This window comes from Lasiosphaeria miniovina (genome assembly GCF_030549165.1).
Source record: "Lasiosphaeria miniovina strain SMH2392-1A chromosome Unknown B0T26scaffold_2, whole genome shotgun sequence".
Lineage (NCBI taxonomy): Eukaryota > Fungi > Ascomycota > Sordariomycetes > Sordariales > Lasiosphaeriaceae > Lasiosphaeria > Lasiosphaeria miniovina.
In genome coordinates, this window is record NW_026848221.1 from 148,127 (window position 1) to 176,075 (window position 27,949).

Consider the following 27,949-nt stretch of genomic DNA (forward strand, 5'->3'; position numbering starts at 1 on the left):
TACGTACTTGCCAAGTGGGTCTGTCCAAGTGGTGCCTGCCGCCGTTTCTCGATTCCCGTTATCTGGGGTGCGTTGGATCTACGAAAGCCCTTTGAAGTCTCGTGTCAGTCAAACCCTCCCCCAATCGCTGCGGTAAAACCAGCCTCTTGACGAGATGCGATATCTGTTGTCTTTTCTCTAGATATTGCAACGATATCGACCTCAACTTGAAACCTTGGGGATTTTATACCTCCTGATAGATACACCTAGCCCTCTTTTGCGTTTTTGAGGGACAATTCCTGGACCGTAAAAATGAGTGGAGCGGGGCATGATAGCGGCGTGTATGACCTGTGTACCCTGCCCGCATCTCGGCGACAAAGGCTATGGCCACCTCGGATTTACATTATTTTATTCGCATATGTTTTATTCGCATATATTTTATTTACAATTGAGTCAAGAAGCCTCTCGCCGCCTAACTACGTAGTGTGTCTCTGCTCTTGAGTATTTTGATTGAATCGACGCGTGGTCGAATGGTGGCTTGTCCCCCGGATTCCTGTGGCGGGACCCCAATTACGAAACGAATACGGATATAGCAGGGGTCTATGTATTTATTATACGCCTGTATCCGTACATACAATACGGAAGGAGAGGCGGTATTCTTAATCCCCCCAATACGTGCCCTGTCTGCCGTCTCGTTCCCCTCCCTTCCCCTCTCCTCGCCGTCTTGTCAACAACACAACAAAACAACAAAATAGCCATTGGCGCGGAACTCCACGACGCGATTCAATCCGGCAGCAAAGCGAACCCCCTCGCTAGTCACTAGAACAACGCAGACAGAATAACGAAGCGAGCATCCGACGCCACTAGTAGCCTCCGCTCCCTTACTCCCGAAACCCCACCTGAAAAAAACATGGTCTCGACACGCTCGTCGTCGACGGCCATCGCGACGCCGCGCGCGCAAAAGTCCGAGTCGGCCACTCCGCCCCCGTCGACGATCCCTAAGACGCGCGCCTCGCGTGCCAGCAATGCCAGTGCGTGGTCGCACGCGCCGTCGACACTGACGCTCGTGTGGTTGGGCGTGACGCTGCCGCTGGTGATCTACGACACGACCTACGTGCTGCTGCGGCCGCTGACAATGGAGGGCGGGTCGCTGCACTGGCCGCTGTTTGTGCCGTACGAAATGTATGGTGATGTTGACCACGTATACGGCTGGCCGGCGTTTGAGCGCCACGACGGCTTCACGGGCGCCCAGAGCTTCATGAACGTCGTCGAGACGGCCATGTACCTCGTCTACCTGGGCCTGTGGTACCGCAACGCCAAGCCCGCCAAGACCGCCGGCGCCAGGCCTGCCGTTGACGGCCCCGTCGGCGCCCTGGCCTTGCTGATCGGCTTTAGCGCTGCCGTCATGACCTTCAGCAAGACGGCGCTGTACTGTGCGTTCTCCCGCCTGCATCCCTCGTCCCGTGTGACTTGACCGGCGCGATATCGGCTCGGCGCTTTTGCTCCAGCGCTCGCTTTCGCTGACTTTTCTCCTTGGTTTTTTTTTGCAGGGCTCAACGAGTACTACTCGGGCTACTCCAACGTCGGCCACAACTCGATCCAGCGGGTGATCTTTGTATTTGTCCTTCTCAAGTAAGCGCGCCCGCAGGCCTTGTCTATTCTTGCCCAATTCCCCATTTCGCTAACCAGGTATCACTTTGCACCTGCAGCGGCCCATGGCTCATCGGCCCAGCCATCATCACCTACCGGTTGGGCTCCGAGATTGTCGCCGGCCTAGCGAGCGCCTCAGCTCCGCCTGCGCGCCGCGGGAAGAGCGAATAACCCCGGAGTCGTTCGTCTTCTGCTCGAACGGATGGAATCCGGGACCTGCTGGCGGGGCGGGTGCGGATTGATGGAGAGAGAAAAAGGAAAGGGATGAGAAGCTGCCCTTTCAGGGATTTGCGGGTTCCCCTTCTCACGAGTGTATACGTCTTAATATTATTACCTGTATATACTTGCATTTTTCGTTGGCGGTCGTGTTTTTTTTTCTTTTCTTCTCTTCGCGTCTCGCGCATCGCGATGCGGCATCGGCAGGCCTTTGTCTCTGGTGGGTTTTAGTTTGGATTCCAAGCCTTTCTCTCTTTATTTTCTTAGGAGCGGTGCGAAACAGATATCCCAATGACGCTCTTCGCTTGTTTTATCTCAATTGCCCCTTTTCTCTCGAACAAAACACACCCAAGACTTTGGACCCTATGGTCGCCGCCCCTCTAAGTCATCTTGCAATTCACGAGTTATAGCTAGCGGGAAAGCCGTGTAAACCATCCGTAAAATATTTCTACAGCCAAACCTCCCAGAAAGCCCAGTCCATGGAATAAATGTCAACCAGCCGGCGCAGGGTATCAGCCACAGAAACGAGGGGAGAAGTACGAAAAGGCCAGCCGACCGGCCCAGACGAATCACTGATAGACGCCCCCATGACTTTAACTTGCCATTGACATGTCCTTCAAACCGCCCACGTCTGCGAACTGGGACCACACGTCATCGGCCCGTGAAATCCGCGTACTATCTCCATCCCCCTGCCTGTCGCCGATGGCATGGCTTATGGCCCCGACGGAAACAACGACAGGAGTTGGATATACTCCCTCAACTTTGCGGACGCTCAGCGGATCAGGTTGCAGCTCGCCCAGCCTGCGCCGGCTGTTCCTCCGCGGAAGAGCCGGCGGCGATCCGTCTTCGACAGTAGACGACGTGCCGCTGCCAGAAGCAGTCTCCGAGGGGCGATCTGACGTTGGTCGCGATAAGTCAAGCGGAGCGGGCTGATCTATCTTCTCAGCCGGACGGCTGGGCTCCCTAGTAGTCCAAGGCGAGGCAATGGAGCACACAGCGGTGCTAGGTGCGGTGGATACAGTAGACGCCATAGAAGCCGTGGACGCATCTGAAAGCCTGCTGGCGGTGCTGGCGGTGCTGGCAGTAGAAGATGTCGACGAGGTCGAGGGCGAGCGGACGGCTGAGGGCTGAGGCTTGAGGGTCTCGACGGAACCTCCCAGGTCATCGTCAGCCTCTTGGGCGTCACCCCCTATCTTTGCGGTACCTGGGCTAGCCGATGGCTCCTCGGTGGTGCCTGGATTTTTCCCATCCCCGAGGGTCAGACTGTCGTGGTACGTCAGGCCAAAGTTTGTCACTGACGGGAGTTCATTGCCTGTGCTGCCGTTATTTAGCGTGAATATGTGTAGGGATCGCCGAAAAGTAGTGTCAAGTCTCCGAACACGTGGAGGGATGCTCGGCGGGGCACTCATCCGTTTCTTTTTGGCCGATGACGAGGTGTCTTTCTGGCGTGTTAGGGACAAGTAATTGATATCCGGCTCAATCTCATAAGACGGCGAGGCGGAGCGGATAGGTTCGGGCATGGTTGGTGTTATGGGAACTGGCGAAGTAGGAGAAGGGGTCTTGTTTTGCTTGAGGCTGTTTGCTCTCCTTGTAGTAGAAGACTGCCGTCGCCCCTCCCTCCACGGCGGTAGATTTGCGGTGTTGATGGCGACGTTGTAGGGTATCGCGTTAGTACCCTGGCACTCAGGGGGCGCCTCAGTGCAGCCACGCAGAACTTGATAAATGGAGTAGACGAGAATCCAGCGAATTTTTCGAGCATCCACCAGCGACAGCTTCTCAGACCGACTGTACTTCGATGGCGAGAAGATCGAATCTTCTTCAAAGCTACGATATGCCGAGACAAGCTGGTTCTGTAGAAGATCGTGCTTGTGTTTGTTGGTCGCATTGAGCAGTGCAGCATGGAAAACTAGCCGCTGGTCTGGCTTGAGCTTATCACTCTTGTTGAGCCAGGTAATGCGCCGTGAAGGCGTGGCGGGGGCTATTTCGGGGATTAGTGGCAAAGGGTAAAGCAGTGGCGTGAATTTGTTGCGCAGATCAAAGCCACAGACAGTCTGCAGCGCGCAAATGCCGCCCTGAGCAAGTGCCGGGATGCTCTTGGACACTGTAAAAGAGTCGTCGACGAGGTACCCGTAAAGCGCCTCAAAGTCGTCCCGCATCGTGCAATACGTTTCGCGGTCAAATATGAGACTGCGTGCGTCGATTGAGAACGGCGGATAATAACCCAGTCTTCTGGAAAAGAAAGCGAGGAGGAATGTCCGAAACTGTTCAAGATGATCCCTCCCTCCGGGGGTCAGTCCAATGTGAGCTTCGGAGAGGTCGTCCTCGAGGAAATTACGAAGCATAACACCGGCGTGCCCAAGCTTCATGTCCATCTCCATCCTGGCCTGTCGAATGAGTTTCCTTGTTACTGAAGTAATGACCTACTGAGCGTTAGTTTGCGCAACTGTCGCCGGACAATTGGGCTCGGTAGATCATCCTACCTGGTACTCCGGGATAACAAAGAGTCGATCAGACATGCCCACGCAGTGAGAAAAGGCGTCAATATAGAGCCCCCTGAACTGGAAGTACTCGGCGAAATGGACTGCCGCCAAGGCGTGGACAGGCTGACTCTGCATGTCGAGATAGCCCTCCTCATCAAGATAGCTAACGAGAGCCTCCATATTGTTCTCTCCAGGGCAGCGAAGCTCTGACATCATGTCTAAAAGTTCAATGAGGGCGGTCCCGAGGTAATCCCCAACCACTGGCCTCTGAAACACCCAGGCGAAGAAGTTGCGTATTGCCAGGTGGTAGCGCAGAGCTTCGTCCTTGTTCGCCATGGGCGGCGGTGGGATATACAGATCGATTCTGCCATTAAGGGGCATGTGGTGCAGAAAGCGAATTGGGTCTTGGCCCACCCCGGCACCTGGTGTGGTCGAGGCATCTCGTAACATGAACCTCGCCACGAGGGGGTGACATTTGGTCGCAAGCAAGGCATCAAGAGGCACCTTGAATGCAGGGCCTCGGTACGATTGGCCCTTCCCGTAAAGATGCACGAAGCAATCGCCATTCTGGTACCACAGCTCTGGGTCCTAGTCGCGGGTTAGCCGGTCTGTCGATGCCGTGAGAGTTTTGCCCAACTCACCCGTTTTATATTGTCCCAAGCCGTGCATTCCCTCAAGGCGCCATCCCACCTCTTGATTCTGGACTTCCCTAGAACTCGTCTTTCCATTTGATCGTCGAATGTCCCGGGGTTGCGGACTGAAGCGTGATGCGACTTGCCAGTGTGCAGCAAGGCAGGCTTGTCGATGGGTGCAAGATTCGAGCTCGCCACCGACGTTTTCCTAGCTGACGGGAGCCGCCTCCCAGACGAGAAGAGGTCTGGCCACCGATTAGAGACCCTTTTGGCGGCTTGACGAGGTTTGGAGGCTGCAAGATTTGAGTCAAGGGCCCGAAGTGACCTCCGAGTGCCCCTAGAGGCCGAGACAGAATGCCTGCCTGCCGTTCTCAGAGGGCGAGAGCGGTCTGCGCAAGTGGCTAGGGCCCGTGTCTTTGTTCAGAGCCGAGACTGGACTGGGTAGCGCCGTCCATGGAAGCTGTTCAATGGAGATGGCGGATGGAAACCTCGGCTGGGGCCGTTCACTTTCTCACCAGATCAATCTGCCACCCGATGTGGGAAACTTTCGAGACGCATACCCGGGATCGCGTCCAAGAGAAGGGTGGGAGTGTGATGAGAGGAGAACCCATCTTCTTCAAGACAGTTGACACAAGGCGGCCGCGCCAAAACGCCATGTTCCGGATTAGAGTGGATAATCAGCGCCCGATGTTTGTCTTGTGCGGTTCCACGGTTCAGAGTTGCGTTAGTGCGTGGCCTGGATTCGCTGCTCCTTCACCGCATTCCTGTTGTGGCTTTGCTTTGTTCGTCAAGTCTGGCGGCAGGGCAGGGTAGAGCAGGACCCCCATCGAGAGACCGGCAATGCGTGGTCCAGATGGCCCTCACCAACCAGAGCTGCATTTCAACCTCGGCTCTGCATGCAGCTGAGCTGGCAGCCAGAGCTCCTCCTGCCTGTCCAAATCCCGAAGATGATTCAGCCCGCTGCAGTTATGGCAATGGTGATCACTGATCGCTGATCAGAGCTGAAATATGCACCCAATGGACATGCCATCACAATCTTCGGACAAAAACAGTCGTTGGGCATGTGGGGGGTCTGGGGGAGAGTGCCAGTGCCGCCCACCGCGTTCTTTGACGAGGGGAGACTTTATCGTGGCGCCGGAGCTTTGGGGGGTGCCGAAAGTTTAGGTTGCAGCTCTCCGGTTTACCATCGTCGTCTGCATCCGACCAGACCATCATGCAATTCCTGATGCTCGGCCAAGCTCTTCCAGTCCAGTCCATCAACTTCCGACAGAGGTCAGCGATAACCTCACTCTTCATTCAGCCTACCCGTGAATACATGGAGGGCTCTGTCACCTCTCCTCTACTCGTAGTCGCTGGTGCATGATGCACTTAGTCCCGATTCAAGACAATTCTAAGGCGCTCCAACAAGCGGCCAAGCTTTCGCATTGACGAACCCCCCCAAGGCTAGCCACTAGGTAGTCTGCCCCTCTTAACTCCGCCCACTTGGGCGGCGCCTCTCGGAGCCAAATATCGAAGGTACAGTACAGGCTATCGCGGGATGGATGGCGCCAGACAGCCAAAGACAGCGAGGCTCGCAACCTGGAGGCTTCGCATTGGGCGAAAACGAGAACTAGGTCGAGATGGCCGAGAGTGGAACTTGACGTGAGTGGTGCGACGCGCGCGTTGCGCGCCAGGCAATGCCGATCCAGTTGTTTGAGGCGACAACAGATTCCATTTGGGCCACTGACGTTCCGACAGGCCTTCTCCGTACCCCCTCGGGATTTGGAGACAGAATACTGCCGAATTTGACATGATGCAAGTTCAAAAGTTCCCAGACACTATCGGTTAGATGAGCAGATGATGTCGGTATTTGTAATTCTCGGGTAGTACGTATAGATGCACATGCGCCCTCAGTTTGCAGCAAGCTTTGCCTGGAACTTGGAGATCTTCTAAGTCGGAATTGGAATTTCGGGTGTGGGTGGAAAGATTACCAGATATACTACTAGTCAGTAAACCACCGCAACCGACACCGCCTTCGACCATGGTCGGATTCATACATCTTTGCCAGGCCTTGGGAACGCCGGGATTTGTCGAATTTTGTCTCAAACACTCCGGACTACGGAAGGGCTTTCTGTACGGTACGGAGTACGGTACGAAGTACTCAGCACCTTCGTGAATCGTACAGGGTTTAGTCAACCGACGGGTTAGGGAACTGAAGACGGAAAATGCGACAGCGACAAGGTCTGGGTTAGGGTTAGCGGCCGTCGCGCGTTTGGGCACCCACTGAACGCGTTAAGCTCTCGGCGAGCTTGGAGCTTGGAGCACCAACCACTGGCAATCATCAGTTTGAGGAATCGTCGAAAGCAGCTTGTTACGCAACCTCTTCCGGCCTCTCCTGCATAGTCAGGAATGCGGTGTCCAAAATGGCGCCGCTGACCCCGTACACATTCTTCCAATGTCCTTGCTCAGAGCCTTCGACGCTGGGCCAGCCCGCAGATAGGAGTTCTGGTGCCGGCGCAGGTGCCGAGCCCGACGCTGACGACGAAGATCGCGCATTCGACCCCCGCGCCCCGCGCTCCAACTATAGCCTGTACCCTCTCGAGTATCTGCTGTACTGCGAGGACTGCCAGCAGATCCGCTGCCCTCGCTGTGTCGCCGAGGAAATCGTGACCTTCTACTGCCCATGCTGCCTGTTTGAGGTGCCCAGCAGCAATCTCAAGAGCGAGGGAAACAGGTCAGTTCCCCATCCCTACGTCAGCCTCAACCTTCTGCACCCCCTAATGGCAAGCCTGCTGACAGGCTCGCCTCTGGCGCATCAGGTGCACGCGCAGTTGCTTTCAGTGCCCTGTGTGCATTGGACCCCTCACGACTACGAGTCTCGAATCCCACCCTGACCCGAGCCTGCTGGCCGCCCCAGACAACTCGGCCGTACCCCATTCGGGTCCCTACATGTTGACCTGCTCCTACTGCAACTGGAGCTCGACCGAGATCGGTATCAAGTTCGACAAGTCCAACGGCATTCACGCGCAGCTGGCAAAGTTGCGCAATGGCGGCACCACGAGACTAACGGCTAAGGAGCATAAGGAGCGGCGGAAAGACTTGTTACAAGGTGGCGGGCCGTCAACAAGGACCGCCGAGGCTGCCGTCGACGGCCGGGACTTGGATGTGGACACGCAGTTTGCAAATCTCAAGGCCTTTTACCAAAACCAGCTGGCCGATTCGAGCTCGGGCGGAAACGGGCTCTCCTCGTTGGGCGACTTGGGATTCGCGTCGCCTAACTCGCTGTCGCGCATCATGAGCATCTACACCGGCGGTAACCTGCACGACAAGAGGTCGAAGTCACGGATTGGCGTGATGAGGGAGGCCCTCGATAGCGACGAGGGCCTCAAGATCGCCAACCTGGACGAGTCCGAGGCCGTCGAGAAGCTGCAGGAGGAAGGCTACGACGCCACCGTCTCGACAGAGCAGATGTCGAACCAGACGCCCAACTTGGGCGAAGCGCCTCTTCACGGCCGCGGCCGCTTCACGTCCGAGCTCCGGCCCGTACCCTACCTGCTGCGGACGAAACGCTCGAAGCGATGTCCAATCTGCCGACACATCATCAGCAAGCCCGAAGCAAAAGTCCAGGCAACACGGTTCCGCATACGGCTGGTGGCCGGCAGCTACATCCCCAGCATCACGATCCGACCTCTAAACACGCCCGAGGCGAACCCAGGAGCACCGTCGGACACGCTGCAGCCGCTCAAGCCGGTGCAATTTCTGCTCACGTTTAAGAACCCCATCTTCGAGGCAGTAAAGGTCACGCTGGCGACTCCGGCAAAGACTCCGGGCAGGTTCGCCAGTAAGGTGACGGTCCTTTGTCCGCAGTTTGAGATTGACGCAAACACGGATGTCTGGGACGAGGCGCTCAAGGACGGCGATAAGGACAAGAGGCGGCGTAGAGGCGAGGATGGCCCCCACCAGGCAGAGGCAGGTAAGATCTGGGAAAGGGGTCGCAACTGGGTCAGTCTCGTCATCGAGGTTGTCCCGGCCTCTCTGCGGTTGGACCTGCTAGCCTTGACGAGCCCCGCCGGAGGGCATGAAGTGGATACGGGGCCCCTCCGCGAAGACGAGGACCTGTTGGAGATACCCATGTTTGTGCGCGTCGAGTGGGAGGCCGACGCGGTCGGCGACGAGATCGGCTCCGCTCCGAATAAGGACAAGGAAGGCAGGGAGAAGCGCGAGCTGGCGTATTGGTGTGTCCTCGGGCTCGGCCGAGTCAGTCAGTCATAGCAGGTATGATCCGTCATGTCTTCTGAGAGCGTGTTGATGAGGAGGCAATGCAGCTTCGTGTCGCATTATGGCAGCTGCAGGCTGTCTATTTCGAGGCGGAAACACCCTACTCGGAAGCGATTGTATAAAGTTATCCTGACGGTTTTATTGTAAATTAGTACAACACTTTTTCGCATCAGCGTCTACGCTTGCTAGTCCAACACACCATTTGCCGCTATTTTGACGCAACGAACCGTGCCAAGAACGGCAATAATCGGCAATATTCCGTCTCTTACGATGGATGAAGGGCGTGCATGTCATTCTCTTCAAACGTCAAAGCTTCATTGTTCGCATGTGCTGTACTATAAAAGCGAGGATGCCCTGCAGGTACTTTTCCACAGGTACTTTCCCACTCGTCGAAGCTTTTTGCAATAATTACCCAAAACCACCAGGTTCCAGAATGGCAGGCCTGGAGAGCATTGCTCTTCGGGAGTCTGTCAGGTCCGGCGTCGGTGCACGAAACCCGCCGCATGACCCCGAGCGAGCCTCGCCCAGTGTCGACGACGCGCAGCCAGCAAGACAGTTGGAAACGGGCCGGAAGAGGGTCTACGTTCTCGTCGGATCTGCAATACTGCAGCTGCCTATTTGGGGTACGGTCAACAACATGTACCATCACCCTGCTCTCTGAGGACAACTCCACTCACGCAAGCGGGACGAGCAGGCTTTGCCATGAGCTATGGCGTCTTCCAGGAGTACTACTCGGGCAACTGGACGCTCGACGGCAGCCAGGACGTCACGGGCATCATCGGCACGACATCCAACGGCGTCATGTACCTGTCCATGCCCTTCCTCTTTGCCCTGTTCACCCGCCGCTGGGCCCGCTGGCGCCAGGCAGCCGCTTTGTTCGGCGTCTTCTTGACGTGCATCAGCTTTCTGGTATCCTCTTTCGGCACCCATGTTTGGTGCGTATCCGGGTCCTGTTCCAGGAGGTTCAGGGGGCCATGGCACCTCTTTCGGCGCCGTTCTGGGGCTGAACAACGGGCCAGGGTGAGGGAGATTTTACTGATTTGAATGCACATGCACGATAGGCATCTTGTGGCAACCCAGGGCGTGCTGGCCGCGCTGGGCTGCGCGCTCATCTACAGCCCGACAACGCTGTCTCTGGGCGAGTGGTTCTACACGGGCAACCGAGCTGTGGCCTACGGCATTGTGCTGTCGTGCAAGAACATCGTGGGCTCGGCCTGCCCATTCCTGCTGCGCGTGCTGCTCGACCGCTTTGGCTTCCGCACCGCGCTGCGGGTCTGGACGGCGCTTGCGGCCGGGACCAGCATCCTCGCCGTCGTCTTCTTGGTGCCCACGCCGCCCACGAGCCTCCTGCCGCCGCCTTCCGCCAGCGAGAGCAGCGCGCGACGTGCGAGGAGGATCCCTTGGCACTTTCTCAAGCACCGCACGTTCTACACCTACAGCGTGGCCATCGTGTTCCAGAGCTCGGGCTACGGCATCCCGCAGACTTACCTCAACACGTACGCGCACGAGGTGGCGCTGCTGTCGCAGACGTCGGCCACGCTGCTGCTCACGCTATTCAACATCCCGGGCATCGTGTCGTCGTCCTTCTTCGGCTACCTGAGCGACAACAAGCGCTTCCCGCTGTCGGCGACCACCGTGACGTCCATCTCAGCCGTCATCTCGGCGCTATCGGCGCTGCTGCTCTGGGGCCTGACGTCGCAGGGCAGCATGGGGCTGCTGGTGCTCTTCTCCGTCACCTTTGGCTTCTTCGCCGGCGGCTACAGCGCCACCTGGGGCGGCGTCATCAACGAGCTTGAGCGGGAGGCCGCCCGCTGCAACGAGGCCATCGACACGGGCATGCTGTACGGCCTGCTCAACGGCGCCAGGGGCATCGGCTACGTCAGCGGCGGGCTCGCCGGCGTCCCGCTGCTCAAGGCCGGCGCCTTGGCCGGCTCCGTGGGCACGCCGTTTGGCTACGGCACGTCGTACGGCCCGCTGATTGTCTTTACGGGTCTTTCGTCCGTTCTGGGCAGCGGGTTGCTGTGGAGATGGGATAGGCTTTTGCACTGGCCGGGACTACCTAGGTCTTTTTTATACTTTGACTAGGCCTGGGTCTTTGCTAGTTGCTTCAAGGCTGCGCTTTCCATCAAGCTGGCCGATGGTCAAGTGGCTTTGATTCGAATCAGGAGGGGTTAGGTACCTAGATTGTTATTTGATGCCGTACCCACTCTGTTCTTTATCAAAGAGTTCAGAGGAATTCGTTGTAAAAGCCGACTTCCCTTGCGCTAATTCCCCGTGGGTGCCTGGTCGGTCACGACTAGTGTGGTTCAGGAATCGTCTTCTCAGCTCATAGCTTTCGTGTCTCAGATCATGCGCCACACAAAGTTCTCGGCCCAGTTCTCGGGATAGCCATTCGCCAGGATGAAGTCTAGATGTGTCATGCTGCGTACCCGGGTCATCAGATACGTATATAGCGGCTCCTTACCGTCCATTTCAATCCCAATCCCGCCTCGGAATAAAGCCACTGGCGCCAGGGGCCCGTAGATGGCTGCCGCCATTGCGAATGTCTCTTGCTCGAGTTCTGTAGACTTGAAGCAGAATTGACGGCATAAACCGTGTAGCTGCAAGCTCCTTGGATGTTGAGAGACACAACATTACCGCCCGCTAGCTCCTTTGCCTAGGCATCGCATTCTGAGCGCTCTACTGAAGTTTTGTCAAAGAAACCCGCTATTTCTTCGTTAATGGAGTATTCCGAATAAGTTGCGGCGATTGTGTACAACCTGACCTCTGAGCGAGTGTGAGTACGAGGCTTGCCAGATTCGAAAGGTCCAACTACCTTACGGCACGCCCCAATTAGAATAATGGTTTTCTCTGAGGGAGGCGGTAGGTAGCGCAACCTGTAGCACAGAATCCACAAGCTCTGTCCCCCCCCACGCAAATGTCTGGGTAAAGGCTTTTGAGGGTCGATTTCACTTGTGCTGGGCAGGTGAACTCAAGCAGTTGAGAGTTGGCCACAGTTACATGACTAGGTAGTAGGTACCCGTGCGGCAAAGGCTCTAAGTACTGACATACATAAACACAAAAAACGCTGCGATTACTGGGAAAGGGATCAAGTATTTATGATCTATCCCCTGCACCAGCTAGACAAAACAGAAACCTGTTGCCTAGAGGTCTAGGCAACAGTACATATATGTGCTGTAGGCTGTAGTGCTGTAGGCCACCTAGCACATGATCAAGCCAGCTCTTACCAGAGGGGTTGGGAAGAGAGGGGGGCAGTTTCACTCGCCGCCATCAGGCTGGTGTCAAATCTTGGCCTGGTTGCCTGTTGCACAGTGCACAAACACATGGATGGCAGTGACACCCCGGTGAAGGGAAGGTAAGCAAGCCCAAAAGGTCTAGACGATGCCAAAAGCAACCTCCGTTAACTTCCATCTGGTAGATTGTCGACCGGTAAATGGGAATTGTAACCTTGAAGTTCATTTGTCGTAAATCACGTCGAAGAAGCCATCAGAGGCGACTCACCGTAGTGTGGCAGGTCGGCACTGGAATAATTGCGTTCGGACCTGTCTGTAGGTGCATGTGGGACTAATTGGCAGCCGCTTCCTCTGATCCCGTGCAAATAGACATCCTGTTCAGGCTCGTTTGCGGAAATGGGAACATTAACTGCCTGTTAGTCTGTTTCGGATTCATCATCGTGAAGTTTTGTCCCGAGATATTCCTGTCGGATCTATGCAAAGGGCACCGCTGGGCCAGTGCCATTGCCACTTGAGCCAGCAAGTCAGTTTCGGTGAGTTCGGCGAAGGCTCGGAGGTGAAGAGACAGCTTCTGATATGGCGATCCAGCGAAGAGAGCCCTGGCAGTGGAAACCTATGAGCGCCGGAACATATATTTAAGATTGCAGATCAAGTTTCCAAGTCGAAGCGAGCATTGTGTTGGGTAACTCCCAATACCGGAATGACGGATATCTTGATGCTTGCAAGAAAGAGGTAAGACGACATGTAACAACAGTGCTCGAAAGCGACCAATGAGCACGCACAATCGCCGTTATGTCCTGCCTTGGTCACGATCATCATTTATCAGCACTGTCTCTCATTGATGCTCCTAGTCAAGTGACAAGATGCTGTGTAAACTTGGGACGACAATACATGGTGAAGAGATCCTGGCAATTTCACCAGAACGGTGGTTTGTCTTCGTTGATGCAGTCGACTTGGCCCTATATCCCATCACGCGCCAAACTCGTCCTCGTAGCCTATCATGCAGAACCGGTAGCGCACGTTATTGTTGTGCAGCTTGGTCAGGGTCTCCGCCAAGTTCTTGTCGCTGATAGCGCACTCCTCAACCCATGGCTTGATGCCTTTATCGGCGGCCAGTTGCAGCATGTCGATTGACTCGCGTCTGCTTCCAATGTGCGAGGTGCCGATGAAGCAGCCGTTGCTGAGAAAAGTCTGGTTGCGTATTTTGATGCCATCGCCCTCGGGCAGCCCGACGCTCACAAATTTGGCATGTATGTCCAGCAGGCTCAAATACGCATCGATGTCGAAGCCTTCAAAGCTGCTCGCCGTGTTAAGGATCAAGTCAAACGTCATGACGTGTGGTTCGTTCCATCCCTTGTCGGCTGTCGCGAGGAAACCATCGGCGCCAAGTTTGAGCGCATCAGCCTCCTTCGCATGTGAGCGGCTTATCACCCAAACCTCGGCCCCCAAGGCTTTAGCAAACAGCAAACCAAAATGACCAATGCCACCTAATCCCACAATTCCAACTTTCTTGCCCGGCCCGCAGCCGTTTCGCACAAGGGGCGAGTACGCAGTCAGCCCAGCGCAAAGCATAGGCGCCGCAGCGGTGCTGGGGAGGGCTTCGGGGATGGGGAAGACCCTGGCGTGGAGATGTTAGTGCAACGGAAAATGATCGACAGACAGGACCGCAGAACACCGGATGCCATACCAGTGTTCGTGAGTTCGCACGTGCGAAGAGTAGCCGCCTTGCGATACAATTCCGGTGTCGGGCCAGACGGCGCCATATGTATCCAGCTGCTGCCTGCAGTAGGCTTCGTTGTTGTTCTTGCACTGGCGGCAGTCGAGGCACGAGTAGCTCTGCGCGCCGACGCCCACACGCTCGCCTTTCTTGATCAGCGTCACCTTGGGCCCCACGCGAATGGCCTTCCCAACGATCTCTGTCGAGCTTCCGTTAGTCCGTCTCGCCGAGACCCAAGCGTTCACTGCTTGTGTTGCGCAACAGGTCGCTTACCATGGCCGACGGCTAGAGGGAATTGCTGCTCGCCCCAGCCGCCGCTGATGGTATGGACGTCGCTGCCGCACACGCCACAGCATTCGACCTTGATATCGACATCGTAGTCGCCGAAGGGCTTGGGTTGGAACTCGTTCTTGTGGAATTCTAGCCACGTCTCGGGTCCATTGACCTGAAAGCCCGTGAACTTGTCGGGATACGGCATTGTTAAGGCGCGATAGGATCGAATTGGGGAGTGAACAAAGGCTCGAGAAATCCCGAGCTATCGGGACAAAGATCACAAGGCAGAGCAGACCTTAGGACAGAATTGTGGTCTGGAGACACAGGAATTGTGGTCTGGAGACACAGGAACTAGAGAGCGTAGAAGATTGGATTTTATTATCGCCTGACGACGCACCTACCCACGGCGAGTTGTGAGGGGAAATCTAGAATGCAGCCCGAGTCAACATCATGGCGCGCTTCTCCCAATATGGAGGCGGTTGAGGTAGCCTATCGTGACTGCGGGTGGGATGGAATGGAGCTTGTGAGCATCGGGCCCCACCATGCCCGCCTTGCCCCGCTACAAGCTGCCATGGTCCATCTGGGGGAAGTGACGGAAAATCCGACTACATGCCGAATTTCCCACAAATCAAAACGCTCACCCACATGGAACGAAGACCGTCGAATTGTTCCGCAATGTGGATTGAGCCGAGATCGGGGGGCAGCCATGAAAGGCTCCGCAGCAAAAATTGTTGGACGGACGCCAAATATGAGCACAACGAAGTCTCATCTTGCAGCTGTGTTTTGGCCAAAGAAATCGCCTCAATGGGGGGGGTTCTGATGGCTCTCCGCGATACAGCCAGGCCTCATGGTTTATGCGGCCGGCCATCACAAACGCCAAGAGTGTTCAAAGCCTCCCTAGGCACCCAACGTACAGTATCCAGAGTACCCGCAGCTCTGACACGTTGACTGCATCCCGTTCGTTCAAGAGTTGCCGACAACATTCCGATTCCATGATTTGGACAGTCGGTCGAGTTGCTGAGCCTAGGAAGGCAATAGCACTGGGAACCAGACCTGCTGCGAGAGGTGGCCCAAATGTACCTATTGCAAAAGAAGCCCTCGAGCTGCAAGTCGCTAGCAGTCCAACAACACATGTCTATAGAGGGAAGATAGCTCGCAATCGCACTGGTGGCAGGGCGGTCAAGCAGTTCTCCTCTTCATTTTCCTCCTTTTAACCCCAAGACCAACATCAGCTATGAAGGCAATGCGCATTGCCGCGCCAAGGTAGACAAAGGGAATATTGCCCCAGTCAATAGCATTCCACTTAGACACGCTCCAGTAAATTGGTAGTCCTAGCTCCCGAACCGTATACAGATGGCCGAGGTCTCCGATGAGCAGGCAGAAGAGTACCGTCTTCCAGACGCGAAGATCCGAGGTGGATCGCAGCACGAGTGCTTCGTTGATCGCAAAGAAAAGGTACAAATTAGCGAGCTGTGACATGGCGATAGTGGTCCCTAGAGGAATGGGCGAAGGCGTAGATTCGGCATGCGTAAGGTTTAAGTACGTGGATTGGCGGAAATGCGCGAAGTAGGCTCCGACAAGGGCCGAGATGGGCTCGATCAGGAAGAAAAAGATTCGGTACACAAAAGGGAGCGAGTCGCCGGCCGCTGCGGATGACGGCGCTGGCATTTTCGCGGGTGTAGAGTCTGCTACAGCAGCCGCTTGTTTCTGGCTAGCCATCTCGACAAACTGATGATTAGTTCACGGATTGACGTTCTGCTCGCTGGGGATGGAAATACGGAAATAGTTGCCCCCTCTGACAAGTGCGGCAAAACATTTGGCTGCAGCCACCTTGCTTGGAGCTTGGGCCACTTGTCAACAATTCAACCGCCCGACACCGCCTGCCGACTGTCCACGCTAGCGTCCCCACACCATGTCTTGGCGCTGAAGAAAACTCAAGGGCTAGCAAGCCCTAGCCCCCAACCCCGATTTTCAACAATTCCTACGGGTAACTTCCAAGCCGGTCCCGCGATCTCGAGCCTTCCTTCAACCGACGATCGACGACCTGACATCGACAAACGCCATAATGAGTGCCCCTCAGCTCAATAAGCTCGCGGCGAACAGCCCGTCCCGCCAGAAACCCTCGGAGCTGGAGACCGCCATTGCTGGCGCTCTTTACGACCTCGAGACGAACACTGCCGACCTCAAGGTCGCCCTCCGGCCTCTGCAGTTCGTGTCTGCCCGCGAGGTGAGAAACCGCTGAAGAAGCAATAGCCCACTCCTGCGACAATCTACAACCACATCCGAGATCCTGTTCCACCGGCAGCACGGGCGCGCAATCGTGCTCTCACCGTGTGCCGAGCGTCGCATCTGGGGAATTGATCGCACTTTGGAGGCGGGCGAGGCGGCGCCTGCTTGCTTCGCCCAGCGGCCATAACAACATCAAATATCCATGTAGCGCGCGGAATAGGACGGGAAGCGGTCCATGGATTGCATCGTCATCCTGGAGCTCGCATGCTGACTTGGGTCTTGAAATAGATCGAAGTTGGCCACGGCAAGAAGGCGATTGTCATCTTTGTCCCCGTCCCTTCCCTGCAGGGCTTCCACAGAGTCCAGCAGCGGTAAGTTTCTGCTCCATGCCTCGTTTTGTGCGTCGACGTTGTGCTGATGGCGGTTTTCCAGCCTGACTCGCGAGCTCGAGAAGAAGTTCTCTGACCGCCACGTCCTGATCCTCGCTTCGCGCCGCATTCTCCCCCGCCCCAAGCGGTCCACCCGCTCGCGCAACACTGCCACGCAGAAGCGCCCCCGCTCGCGCACCCTCACTGCTGTGCACGATGCCATCCTGACCGACCTCGTCTACCCCGTCGAGATTGTCGGCAAGCGTCTCCGCACCAAGGAGGACGGCTCCAAGACCCTCAAGGTCATCCTTGACGAGAAGGAGCGTGGCGGTGTGGACTACAGACTCGACACCTACTCCGAGGTCTACAAGCGCCTCACTGGCCGTGGCGTCATTTTCGAGTTCCCCCAGACCGGTGCCACTGACTATTAGAGAAGTATTGGTGGCTGAGCTGGTTTGTCATCTGGAGCACTGAGGGTCCGGTTGGGTTTGATATTCGGGATTGGGTCAATTGCAATGCATGCATGGCAACCAAAACGGGGCGGCGTCTAGCTAGCTTGTTACCAATACAAGCTTGATTGTGTTATCATCTCCTGGTGCCTGAATACAAGCTCGGCTCTCTTACTATTCGTTGTGACATGCGTTGCCTCTGCTTCCTCGCCTGCCTGTCTGGTGCCTCTCATTCTATTCCAGCTGTGGTGGGTCACGTCGCCTGTGCAAGACTTTGTCTCTCATGGTCCAAGTACTTTTGTCCTGACCTTGTACTATACCTTTTTTTAACACCGCTCGCCTCGCTACATGAGATTGGCCTCCAATTTTTACCCCTGGATATGCACAGTTCCACACATATGTCTCGCGACCTAATGATGCCACTCATCTCAAGTCAATCTCACGGATTATGTAATGTCCTTAGCTACCTGCTCTTGTTGTCTGTTTTAACATAAATGACCCAGGTGCGTTCTTTGTGTTGGTGTCCTCCGCACTTTTTACCCAGTCTTCTCAATTTCTGAAGTTATAGGCTCTTTTTGGTTCAGGAGAGTTGCAATCTCCGTTGCCTACAGCAAACTGTCACATTTCCATCACTGAGGTCGGGTGCATCTATTTGAAGTTTTCCCGAAGAGGATCTCTACCGCATGCTCGGATATTCCCTCGGAAGATTCATTTGCTGGTTGGCTTGAGATAGCAAGACGATACGCTTAACTAGCTACGCGCAACGGCGAACTTATCCAAGACTCATGATTGTGATAGTGACTGAACTAATAATTCGGGGCTTTAGGTGCAAGAGGCAGGCTGAGTAGGTGGGTGCATATCCTGTTGCCTGATTATCACATAGCCACTTGACTCCTGACTTGCATAACAGCTCCTCTGTAGGAGCATTTTTGTGGCGCTTGTGTGCGTTGGCTGTTGAATAATCAAGCTGAACCGGTAATTCGATGGACAGTAAAACCCTGACGGCAAATTGATTCTCCTGCGCCTCTGTTTATTATACGAATATCATGGTGCATCATGCGTTTTCAACATTTCAAACCCCTAACGCTAGCGTAAAGCACCTTGACAGAAGATGAATCTGCAGGTCTGTCGACTAATACTAGATACATCATCGATATGCGGCATGAAACCAGCTGGTCTCTAAATGGATGGCCTCAAAACAGCATCATCCGGCACATTTGAATGGCTCGTACAAATCAAGGTTCCCGCGTCCACTGCAACACGCGCTCCCAGATCTCTAGCCCGTCGTGCTGCAGTTCCATGCGCCACACAAGGTCCTCTACGGCCTGCTTGTCGGCCAGGTCGGTGCCGAACCAGCGCACGGCGTCCTTGACGCGCAGCTTGGCCGTCTCGGCGTCCTTTTCAGGGTGGCCCTGGAAGGTGAGAATGGCGTTGTTGTAGCTCAGGAACGCCTGGTGCCCGGCCAGCAGCTCGTGGAAGCCCTCGGGCCGGGCGCCCACCGCCCGCCGGTGGTGCTGCTGCAGCCGCACCACTCCGTCGCCATCCTGCCCGCCGCCGCGCACAAAGAAGCGCCGCCCGGCCGGGGTCATCTTTGACTCCGTCACCCCCAGCTGATAAAACGAGTCAATCTCGACGGCGGCAAGAGATGGAAGAGTGTCATAATTGGTGCAGTTGCTTACCTCTGGCGTCTCCATGTCCACGATCTGGCCGCCAAAGACCAGGGATATGGTCTGGTGGCCCCAGCAGATGCCGCACAGCTTCTTGCTGGGGTAGTCGGCGACGATGCTGACGATGAAGTGATGGACGCGCTGGATCCAGGCGTGCTGCTGGCGGGGGTCGGTGTTGCTGCCGCCGACGACGATCAAGTCGAAGGCATCCGGGTCTGGGAAGTCGCCGGGGCAGTCGGCCGGGTAGAAGAAGGAGAGCCGGCACTCGGGGGCGACGGCGCCGATGGAGCGCACGTACGACTCGCGGATCTCGGCAATGAAGGGCGAGCGGAACGAGTTGAGCAGGATGGCGATGTTGAGTGGCCGCTCCTGCTCGCACTGCTGCTCGCACTGCTGCTCCACGGTGGCCGTCATGTTGAATGAAGGCGCGCGTGGGGCTTGGTTGGTTGGGAAGGTGTGGATTGGGTGTATTTCGCCTGTGGTGGAATTGAAGGCAGTTCTTTGTTTCTGGATTTGGTGTTTTCTCCCCTCCCCTCAGCTCTCAATAAATTAGACTACCAGCAAGCATCAGGGGTTTGTTGATTATTGTATTCCGTAATTATCAATTGAGTCAGCTGGTCACTCTTCTTTGCCCGGGGGACTGACTGCCTGTGGCTGGCTGAGAGTTTGTGCAAACCCACACTAAACTGACATCACATGGGTTGAGGAAAGGGTTAATCCGTGCCCCTAGTGCAGAACGCAGAGGTGAGCGCGAGGCGGGGACAAATGGGGGATGGTCCAGGGGAAGAACGAAAAGACCGAGCCCGCCAAAAACGGCCCGCGAGACATTGACACCTGGAAAATGTGTCGATGACACAAAGAATGGAGGAATGGCACAAGCCGGGCCCGAAGTGATGGGGGCCTTTAAACTCCAGATCTGCACTGGCCAGGTCGAGCGGGTTGGACCACGTCAGACCCTCATAACGCCCCACCCGGTTCACCTACGTGTTTGCACCGGGTTTCATCTCACCCATTGGCCGCCCGTCCAGCCGGGTTGGCTCCGGCCCCAATTGTGGGGACCGCTAGGGCCGTGCGAGCCGGTCGCTGGCCGCCGTCTCGTTTTTGATCACGGGGATCAAAACAGGTGGAGGGCCGCTTGTGTCTACACAGCTGAACACAAGCTGTCATTGGAAATAATTAAAAGCCGAAAACGCCAAAACCACCCATGCAAATACAAAAGCAATGGTTTCCTCAATTGGGCCGGGGTGTCAGCTTATTTCTGCAAGCACAGCCTCCATTTTTCCCATGTGTGGCGCCACGCGCCACGCGCCACTCGACCGAAGGCCTACGGCCTTCAATTGGCTGCACCCAACACCGAAGCACGTCCATCTAGGAAGTGGCCGTTCTTATGAAAGCCAAACTATATTACTATATTACAAACCACTCGACTGTTAGGGTCGTCTGTCTGTAAGGGAGCACGGGCTCCACAGAATGCTGGGGTTGGTAATTATGAAGATAGAACAAAGGGCAAGCTCCTATCGCACGGGTAATACAGTCAAATCGGAATGCCACTCAAAGTGTATGAGTGCAGCGAATGTGTATTGCTTGCTTGAAGAACCAAACAAGAACTATCTAAGACCGTGGATACGGTCATCGTATTTATTTAATTATGGCGGGCCAGTAAGAGCGCAGCTCTTACTTGCCCGACAGGAAGGAGCTGCCTGGCGCCGGGCACTGCTAGCGTGCCGGGCCATTTGCCTGGTGCCAAGACCCTTCTTGGCACCGGGCCACCCCTGATTGGCCGTCCTTCCGTTTGCCTGGTGCCAAGAGCCCTCTTGGCACCGGGCACCGTCTGATTGGCTCTCGACAAGCGGGGCCCCCACAGTCCTGCCTGAGGTGCCCGCCTTCTGCAGCTGGTCCAGTACGAACCAGGTTCGTCACATACTAGTAGGAGCCGTGAAAAGGAACAATAATAAATTTTTGTGAAAAATTCTGACTGCCTGTTTTGAACCTAATCAGGGACATATATCGTCACACCTTAACAACACTTACTACCCCCTAGTGCACCACCTTGCTGCCCGAGCCCTACCACTTTCCCTTACAGCAAGCCAGAGACGCAGAAGCCTGTGACCGAGGCAGGTGTCAAGGAAGAAAAGAAATAAAAGGGGTGTTACTTCCAAAATTTGTAGCAGCCTTCATCGCTAGACGTTTTAGGCGGCTGAATTGTCCTGGTTTTTGTCACGAGCGAGTCTCCTGCAACTGTTAAAACGTCCCCAGTCACTGTGTGTACATAGGCCGCCAAGCGTTACAGCTCACCGCCCATGAAAATACCACATTTTACAGCTAAAATTACCACATTCGCTGGCAACCCCGCTCCAAACGCTAGCAACGCAGTTGCACCGCAATTGCACCTCGCCGCCGTCGCCAACGTCAACACACTTCCAAATACGGTAATTCTAGCTCAGGACCGTAGATTCGCTCAAATCGCTCAAATCTACAGTAAAATGCGAAGCTGACTTCGTTAAATTCGCTTACATAACAGGGCCAAAAATAGATGATTTATATACTCTATATAATCAAGAAGAAGCTCGAAGATCCATTTTCTATCGTTATAAATGAGGGCTTTGGCTACGGCCTGCCAACTACAGCCTCTGTATTCGGTGGTGGTGTTGTCCACTGTTGCCCTGGACTTCACGACTCTTCCACGTTGGCAGCCAAAATCAACCCTCGTTGCGCCGAAGTCCTTGACATAGTTAGAGCTTCGTAATTTAGCGATATTGAAGAGCGCAGAAGCGGCGAATTCGCTCAAATTATCCATAAGATCATCGAGGGAGTCATATTTCGTACTAAAAAAATCGATGCCCGGGGGGGGGCGGATTCGTAAGTGGTGGTGGCGGGGGCGCATTTTCATCGGGCGGCGCATCGCTGAGATCGCCAAAGTCGCTAAGATCGCTTAGATCTTCAAGGGCGGCCATTTCTATCGCTAGTTAGTACTGCGAGACGAAGTAAATAAGGAAGAAATGAAGCCATACCGATGCATCGATTGAATGCGGCGATGACGATGTCTTGGTGTTGTTGAAGGTGGGTTGCAGTGGAAGGTGTAAGGTTCGGGTGCGTTGTGGTAAAAAGAGTTAAATTACTGCGCGGCAGAATCTTGGATGTACTGGTGGGGAGGGGGGATGCCGGCAGGGTTAGGGTTATGTGTGGTGGAATACAGTGACTGGGGACGTTTTAACAGTTGAGGAGACTCGCTCTTTGTCACGCCCAGCTGCTACCCAGTTACATTCACTCGGTCCGGTCCAGGGGCTTCAGTTCTTGAACACAGCCGTACAACCCCCTACCGTTATTTTTCTCAGGCAACTCCCCTCCCTGTGCATTGTGACCACGGGATCAGGCTGCAGGCTAATCATGGCGGCTTTGAGGTTGGGGAGAGGGGGGTCTCCAACGCCCATGGCGATGTCGCGATATTCACCGCCGTCAGCAGCGTAGTCTTGGCGGCGTCTTGAAAAGGGACTGTGTCTCGGTCTTGCCGTCGGCGATAAAATCAAGCGGACCAGCTAGACGAGGATCAACCCGACTGCGTGAGAGTCTTCGTAGTGATTGAACTCGTCCAGGACCGCAACCACGCTCCAGGGTTACATCAACGCCCACTTAGTCAGGCCCCAGGGACCCAGGGGCCCAGTGTAATTGTTCGGAACCGCGACTGCAGGACGCGACCCTCGTGACCTGGAACAAAGCCTTGGTGCAGGCTCGGCTCGGCTCCATAAATATCTGTCCGTGCGATCTCAAAGCCCGGCCGGAGATTGCCCCTGCGGTATACAAGGATGCCAAGACGGCCGTCAACCCCATTTCCCTGCCGAATTCTGCGGCACGGGTGTTTCGAACAATGCCAGCTCCAACGAGATAGTCTGGGGGCCAGAATTGTTTCATGGAGTAGTGCACAGTCTGTTGGCCTAACCGGGCCTTCTCCCTTGGGGGGACTGGGGGAGATGGATTGGACAGATCTCTGCTCCCACCGCCCAATAAGTGCAGTTGGTCCCTGGTGGGAGTCAAAATCCACATCCTCAAGACCTCAACCTGATATAAAGTCCCGGCCACATCCCAGAACAATTATCTACAATCTTCTATCCAACCAGCACAAATCAGACTTTTCACACTACAAATCCCTAGATTCTCTACCCAATCGCCTTGGGCACGTCCTCATTTTTAGAATTCTTTTGAACTAGATCTTCGTCGCACTCTCTTTTACACTCTAGATATATCTTCCCTTCGCTATTCTCGTGATCTGCAACAGGGACGAACAGGCTTGCGCAGGAACCTGACTTTTCGATAAGACCTGCACTTGCGCTTCCCAACTCCCTTGTCAAAGATTGTTCATTTCTCGTGATGGCTCAACAACCCGATTACACATTTGATAATGACACGCTGCTCAGGAGCAAAGGCACCGCCACGCATAAAAGCGGGCTGAAGTGTGCAGCACAACGTATGCCCGCAGAAACGGTCACTAAACCCTTCAAATGGCCAGCAGAGTTCCCTTTTGGAGTCAAAGTCCAGGACGACGATCATATCCAGTATATGGAGGTGGTAAACCATCGTAACCCGATTCGCAGCACGAATGAGCAGTGGTGTATTAATCTAAGTGCCGGCCTTGATACACTCGAGGAGTGGGTGAAAAAGAACCCTGTGACCGTGAAGGAAATTTTTCTCATTATCCGTCAGGTTTCCATTGCACGCCGAAAGATGGTTGAGCATAAGATGGATTCACTCATCATATTGAGAATGCGATCGATTACGATCTTGGCATGGGATACTGATGCGAACGGACGAAAGACGATAACAAATGTACAGCTCTCGCCCATAGTCGACAGGCCATTACTTCAGTGGACCAAAGTGTTTCACGGCATCAAGGGACTCGGCGAAAACCCGGCTTACGCGGCTCCCGAGCAACTCGAACACGCTCTGAACCAGAGCCACATGCTTATCCCCGACGCATCTGAGAAAGGGTGTGTTTGGTCGCTCGGCCTGATGGCTTTGGCCCTCTATAGCTCTGGCCAGGGGATCCAGAAGCCTAGCACACCTGTGAACCGCCAAATGGTCATCAGATTTATGGACAACATAAAAACGCGCTTTATTGCCTGCTACCAACTCGCAGCGGAACCCCAACCAGACGCGAAGCGCCTGTTAGACCTCATTGGGAAGATGATACAGGCTAATCACACGGATCAATCCGGCAACATTACCGGCAACGACCGAATCTCGCTCGAACAGTGCGCAGAGGAGGCTCGGGCCGGCCTTCACTGTGTTGAAGAGACGGAAAAGATCATCCAAAGACAGAAGGAGGATTTAATCAAGCACAAGGATGATAAAGTAGCTCACGAAAAAGCGCAGACTGCACTCAACGGGATGACTGCCTGGCTGTCAGCGCCGGTGCTAAAGGGCGATCAGTGGAAAGGTATCACCACAACTTGGTTCGATTGATGATGGTTGAGCCACGGTCTATGGGTCTGCCGGCCTGACCTGTAATCCGACAACGTCAAGTCTGGATGGCGAAACATGGGCAGCTGTGCGCAGATGTTTCTCGAGTCTCATAGCATTAAGTCTAGTGCACTGATTTATTTTTTTGCTGGTCGATTTACGTGACTGCTACATGGGGAATAGTGCTATTATCCCGCTGGGAACATCGAGTAATCAGAATTCGGCGGTCCCGACCAATGCACATGTATTCCAGGCGTTTAAACGCAGCATGCGGCGATACTAGGACAATCAATTATTAGCTAAAGTTTAGGGTTCGTCCATGTCGCAAAATATGCAACTAGGTAATTATGAGTCTTAATTATGTCTTGCTCTTCCATCAGTCATGGAGCCGAAGTTCTTAAAGATAATGCCCTCGTTCAGCTGCATGTCGTCGAGGAAGTACTATCGCTGCTTGGGATTGTGCTTGAACTGGAAGTTTTCGCCAACGAAGTGAGAATAGATCAAGTCATGGGTCACGAGGTCTGCGTGTTCGACAGAACGGGCGTCGCAGACAGCGAGCAGCATGTCTTTCAATGGCCCAACAATCGGGCGCCAAACGCTGTCTCCTTGCTTAGCTGTCATCTTCTCTGCCGAAAAAATGGTAGAGGTGAGGCCAAGTAGAGCTCGACTTTAGAAACCTACTTGACCAACTGGACCCGTCGATCCCGAAGGGTGTCCATGGCGCCCTTGAGGTGGAGTTTGAGCCTTGTAAAAGCGGATGAGAGCTTTGGTCTATAGTTATGGACCGATTAGCTGGCAGGTGATCCGGTCAGATGTGCGTCAATTGACAAATACCTGTAGGTATGGGCTGCTCTGCCTGGAGGTCGAGCTTCATTCCACTCGTATGGCACCCCCGACGCTTTGACACGCCGCAGCTTTCACGGCCAGATTAGCAGCAAGCCTTGAACATAACATGGGGCAGGTATCTTTCGCATCGTTGCCAGTCGTTCCACATTGGTCTTCCTCCCGTCTCCCGGGGATAACCGTCGAGAAGAAGTTGGAGAACTGCGCCGAAGGCCGTCTCACAGCTGCTGGGGCTCATTTCTAGGTATTCTACCTGCTGAACCAGTCGGTGAATGGTTGTCGTCGAGCTTTTCAAGCAGAGACCTCTTTATGAGACTTTCAAGGCCGTTAAAATAGCTGGTTCTGGGTTAAATTCGGAACAATGATAGGATATAACCGATGAAATCGGCAATTATGGAGAAGGATGTTTTCTTACTCCATCTCAGACGAAATCTCGTGGAACTCTAAGCCTCTGTTGAGTACCGACTCCACCAGCTCGTTGGGTTGTTCACTGGGTCAAAAAAAACACATGGCCTGGAGAATCGCTTTGGCGGTACTATCCAGATACTGGGTCGCAAATGCTGTCGCCACACTATGTGGGTACTTCTCGAAGACTTTCTCCTTGCGGAGGAGTCTGGCAGTGTTTTGGTTTACAGTTTGGCAAATACGTCAAGGCTCAGTCCCAACTGTCGAATGAAACTGGCCATTTGATTGGTGGCCCTAGGCACGCCCCTCTAGTGTTCGAGGAGGCATCGAATTTAAGTGTTATCCGACAAGACCTTCCAGGGCCTTCCACAACCTTCCATAATAGCCAGGGCACTCGTAGAGTACCTAGAGTCTTATAAGGTAGTTGGAGAGGGACCCGTAGAGTATTGTGGTTGCTCATAGTAATCGTGCCTTTAGGGGTTCAGGGGCGAGCCCCTGAACGCTTCATCAAGCACTATGAGCATGGGTACGCCGACGAGACCATCGCGGACATCATCCAGAAGATGTGTCCCTATGTAGACGGATTTAACACCAGCCTGAAGAACGACGGGCTTGCCAACAGGGCGGAGTCTTGTGCTTTCGCAACCAGGGGGTGTTCAGCAAGAGATACGAAGGCATAGGCATGGGCTTGAAAGAGAGGCAGATGCTCGGTTACCGGAACGACTCGTATGACGGCAGTAAGTAAAAGCACAACATCACAGGGCGTACAGGCTCTCATGTTGTCCCTGCTTACCTTATGCTCGCTGACATGACCTCGTTCTTTCTTTCCCTTTAGTGGGCGGACGAGACTTGATGGCGGCTGCAGCGAGTCTGTATCAAGTGACTGACCGGGCATACATCGCCAGTCGCATTAGGCAAGTCCAGACATATGCACAGAAGCTTCTTGCCGACGACACACTTCCCAATGTCGTCATCACCCGCGGCAAGACCATGAGACTCCGCTACTTTTCCGCCGGCCTGAGGCCCGTCCTGGTGTTCCTTGACAACCCGGTGGCAACTTGAACAATTCCATGAAGATGAAGGGCGCCACCTACTTCTCCGCGGCTAACGGCCAGCTCGGCCTCTTGTCCGCGGCACTAGGCTAGGACGCAACTGCTAGGGATGAGCTGATGTGCGCCCTCGCGCTGGCAACGGGCGGCTGGGGCCAGACCCGCACCCGAGCTCCGTCGCCCTCATCATCATGGACCTCGGGCGTCGGGAACGACCGCTCCCTTATCGAGTTCTCCGTGTCCATCCCCCAAACGCCCGCGGCAGCAGCCGAGCTGCGCTTCCTGACCGAGGCCCAGCCCCCCAAAACTCGTAGCGCCACGCCGTCGACGCCGCGCTGCGTCTCAACGCCGACCTCGTCGCCGCCCATTCCTCTTGCTCTTCTTCTTCCTCTTCTTCTTCTTCTTTTTCTTCTTCTTCCCTCCTTGTCTATCTGGCATCTCGCCGCCGTTACTACGCCTCTTAGACCTCACCCGCCACTTGTTCCTCAACCCGGACAGTCCACCCGAGACTATTCAACTCACCACCTGGCACAGTTGCGCTTGGTCCACCAAAAAGAGCCGGCTCCAATGGAAGATCTACCTCGACCCCCGCGCCGCTGGTGAAGCCGTGGCGACCACACGCGAAGCGTTCCGGTTGCTGGGGCTCGAGGCCGGTTGGCGGCTGATGGAGAGTATCCTGATGCCTCCTCCTCCTGCTACAGGGACTAAGCCTAGTAGTGGTGGTGGTATTGGTAACTCCATCATTTACTTTTCTTTGGATCTCCCGGATGACGACAAAGACGACGAAGCACGACGAGGACGACGAAGCACGACAAGGATGACGAAGCACGACAAGGATGACGAAGCACGTGTCAAGGTGTAAGTCGCGCATGGCAGCGGCAGCGGCGACGAAGAAGAAGAAAAAAGGAGATGCTACGTCGCGCACGACGGCGGCGAGGGTCGCGCAGAAGCACGCGCGTTTCTGTCCCGACGCAGACGCCTACGAGGTTCAGCGGTTCTTGATGGCCATGGCGGCCGCGGCCGCAGCGGTAGTGGTGTAATAAGTGGC

General features: G+C 55.0%; 8 protein-coding genes across 8 annotated transcripts; 5 read left to right on the forward strand and 3 right to left on the reverse strand.

The window, feature by feature from the left end:
* The first annotated feature begins 766 nt into the window (after positions 1–766).
* B0T26DRAFT_101656 (uncharacterized protein) lies at positions 767–2,119 on the forward strand. Its single transcript, XM_060433236.1, has 3 exons — positions 767–1,412; positions 1,530–1,611; positions 1,689–2,119. The coding sequence occupies exons 1-3, from the start codon at positions 890–892 to the stop codon at positions 1,798–1,800; spliced, it is 717 nt and encodes a 238-aa protein (XP_060299591.1). The 5' UTR covers positions 767–889; the 3' UTR covers positions 1,801–2,119.
* A 319-nt stretch (positions 2,120–2,438) lies between these two features.
* Positions 2,439–5,053, reverse strand: B0T26DRAFT_747146 (uncharacterized protein; the record flags this gene model as incomplete). Its single annotated transcript, XM_060444801.1, has 3 exons — positions 2,439–4,265; positions 4,326–4,913; positions 4,967–5,053. 3 exons carry the CDS (start codon positions 5,051–5,053, stop codon positions 2,439–2,441), a joined length of 2,502 nt encoding a protein of 833 aa, XP_060299592.1.
* A 2,186-nt stretch (positions 5,054–7,239) lies between these two features.
* Positions 7,240–9,562, forward strand: B0T26DRAFT_101662 (dynactin p62 family-domain-containing protein). Its single transcript, XM_060433237.1, has 2 exons — positions 7,240–7,670; positions 7,756–9,562. The coding sequence occupies exons 1-2, from the start codon at positions 7,360–7,362 to the stop codon at positions 9,206–9,208; spliced, it is 1,764 nt and encodes a 587-aa protein (XP_060299593.1). The 5' UTR covers positions 7,240–7,359; the 3' UTR covers positions 9,209–9,562.
* A 354-nt stretch (positions 9,563–9,916) lies between these two features.
* B0T26DRAFT_737687 (major facilitator superfamily domain-containing protein) lies at positions 9,917–11,299 on the forward strand (the record flags this gene model as incomplete). The annotated part of the gene is made up of 2 exons (XM_060443483.1): positions 9,917–10,149; positions 10,276–11,299. The coding sequence occupies 2 exons, from the start codon at positions 9,917–9,919 to the stop codon at positions 11,297–11,299; spliced, it is 1,257 nt and encodes a 418-aa protein (XP_060299594.1).
* Positions 11,300–13,416: 2,117 nt separating this feature from the next.
* Positions 13,417–16,105, reverse strand: B0T26DRAFT_737688 (NADP-dependent alcohol dehydrogenase-like protein; the record flags this gene model as incomplete). Its single annotated transcript, XM_060443484.1, has 4 exons — positions 13,417–14,065; positions 14,135–14,363; positions 14,438–14,624; positions 15,665–16,105. The coding sequence occupies 4 exons, from the start codon at positions 16,103–16,105 to the stop codon at positions 13,417–13,419; spliced, it is 1,506 nt and encodes a 501-aa protein (XP_060299595.1).
* A 397-nt stretch (positions 16,106–16,502) lies between these two features.
* B0T26DRAFT_638058 (ribosomal protein S7e) lies at positions 16,503–17,465 on the forward strand (the record flags this gene model as incomplete). The annotated part of the gene is made up of 3 exons (XM_060436991.1): positions 16,503–16,664; positions 16,955–17,037; positions 17,099–17,465. 3 exons carry the CDS (start codon positions 16,503–16,505, stop codon positions 17,463–17,465), a joined length of 612 nt encoding a protein of 203 aa, XP_060299596.1.
* A 1,253-nt stretch (positions 17,466–18,718) lies between these two features.
* B0T26DRAFT_737690 (class I glutamine amidotransferase-like protein) lies at positions 18,719–19,564 on the reverse strand (the record flags this gene model as incomplete). The annotated part of the gene is made up of 2 exons (XM_060443485.1): positions 18,719–19,093; positions 19,163–19,564. 2 exons carry the CDS (start codon positions 19,562–19,564, stop codon positions 18,719–18,721), a joined length of 777 nt encoding a protein of 258 aa, XP_060299597.1.
* A 3,951-nt stretch (positions 19,565–23,515) lies between these two features.
* B0T26DRAFT_747153 (uncharacterized protein) lies at positions 23,516–27,941 on the forward strand (the record flags this gene model as incomplete). Its single annotated transcript, XM_060444802.1, has 8 exons — positions 23,516–23,713; positions 23,978–24,581; positions 26,330–26,427; positions 26,502–26,589; positions 26,688–26,902; positions 26,998–27,211; positions 27,366–27,759; positions 27,839–27,941. The coding sequence occupies 8 exons, from the start codon at positions 23,516–23,518 to the stop codon at positions 27,939–27,941; spliced, it is 1,914 nt and encodes a 637-aa protein (XP_060299598.1).
* Positions 27,942–27,949: the final 8 nt, after the last annotated feature.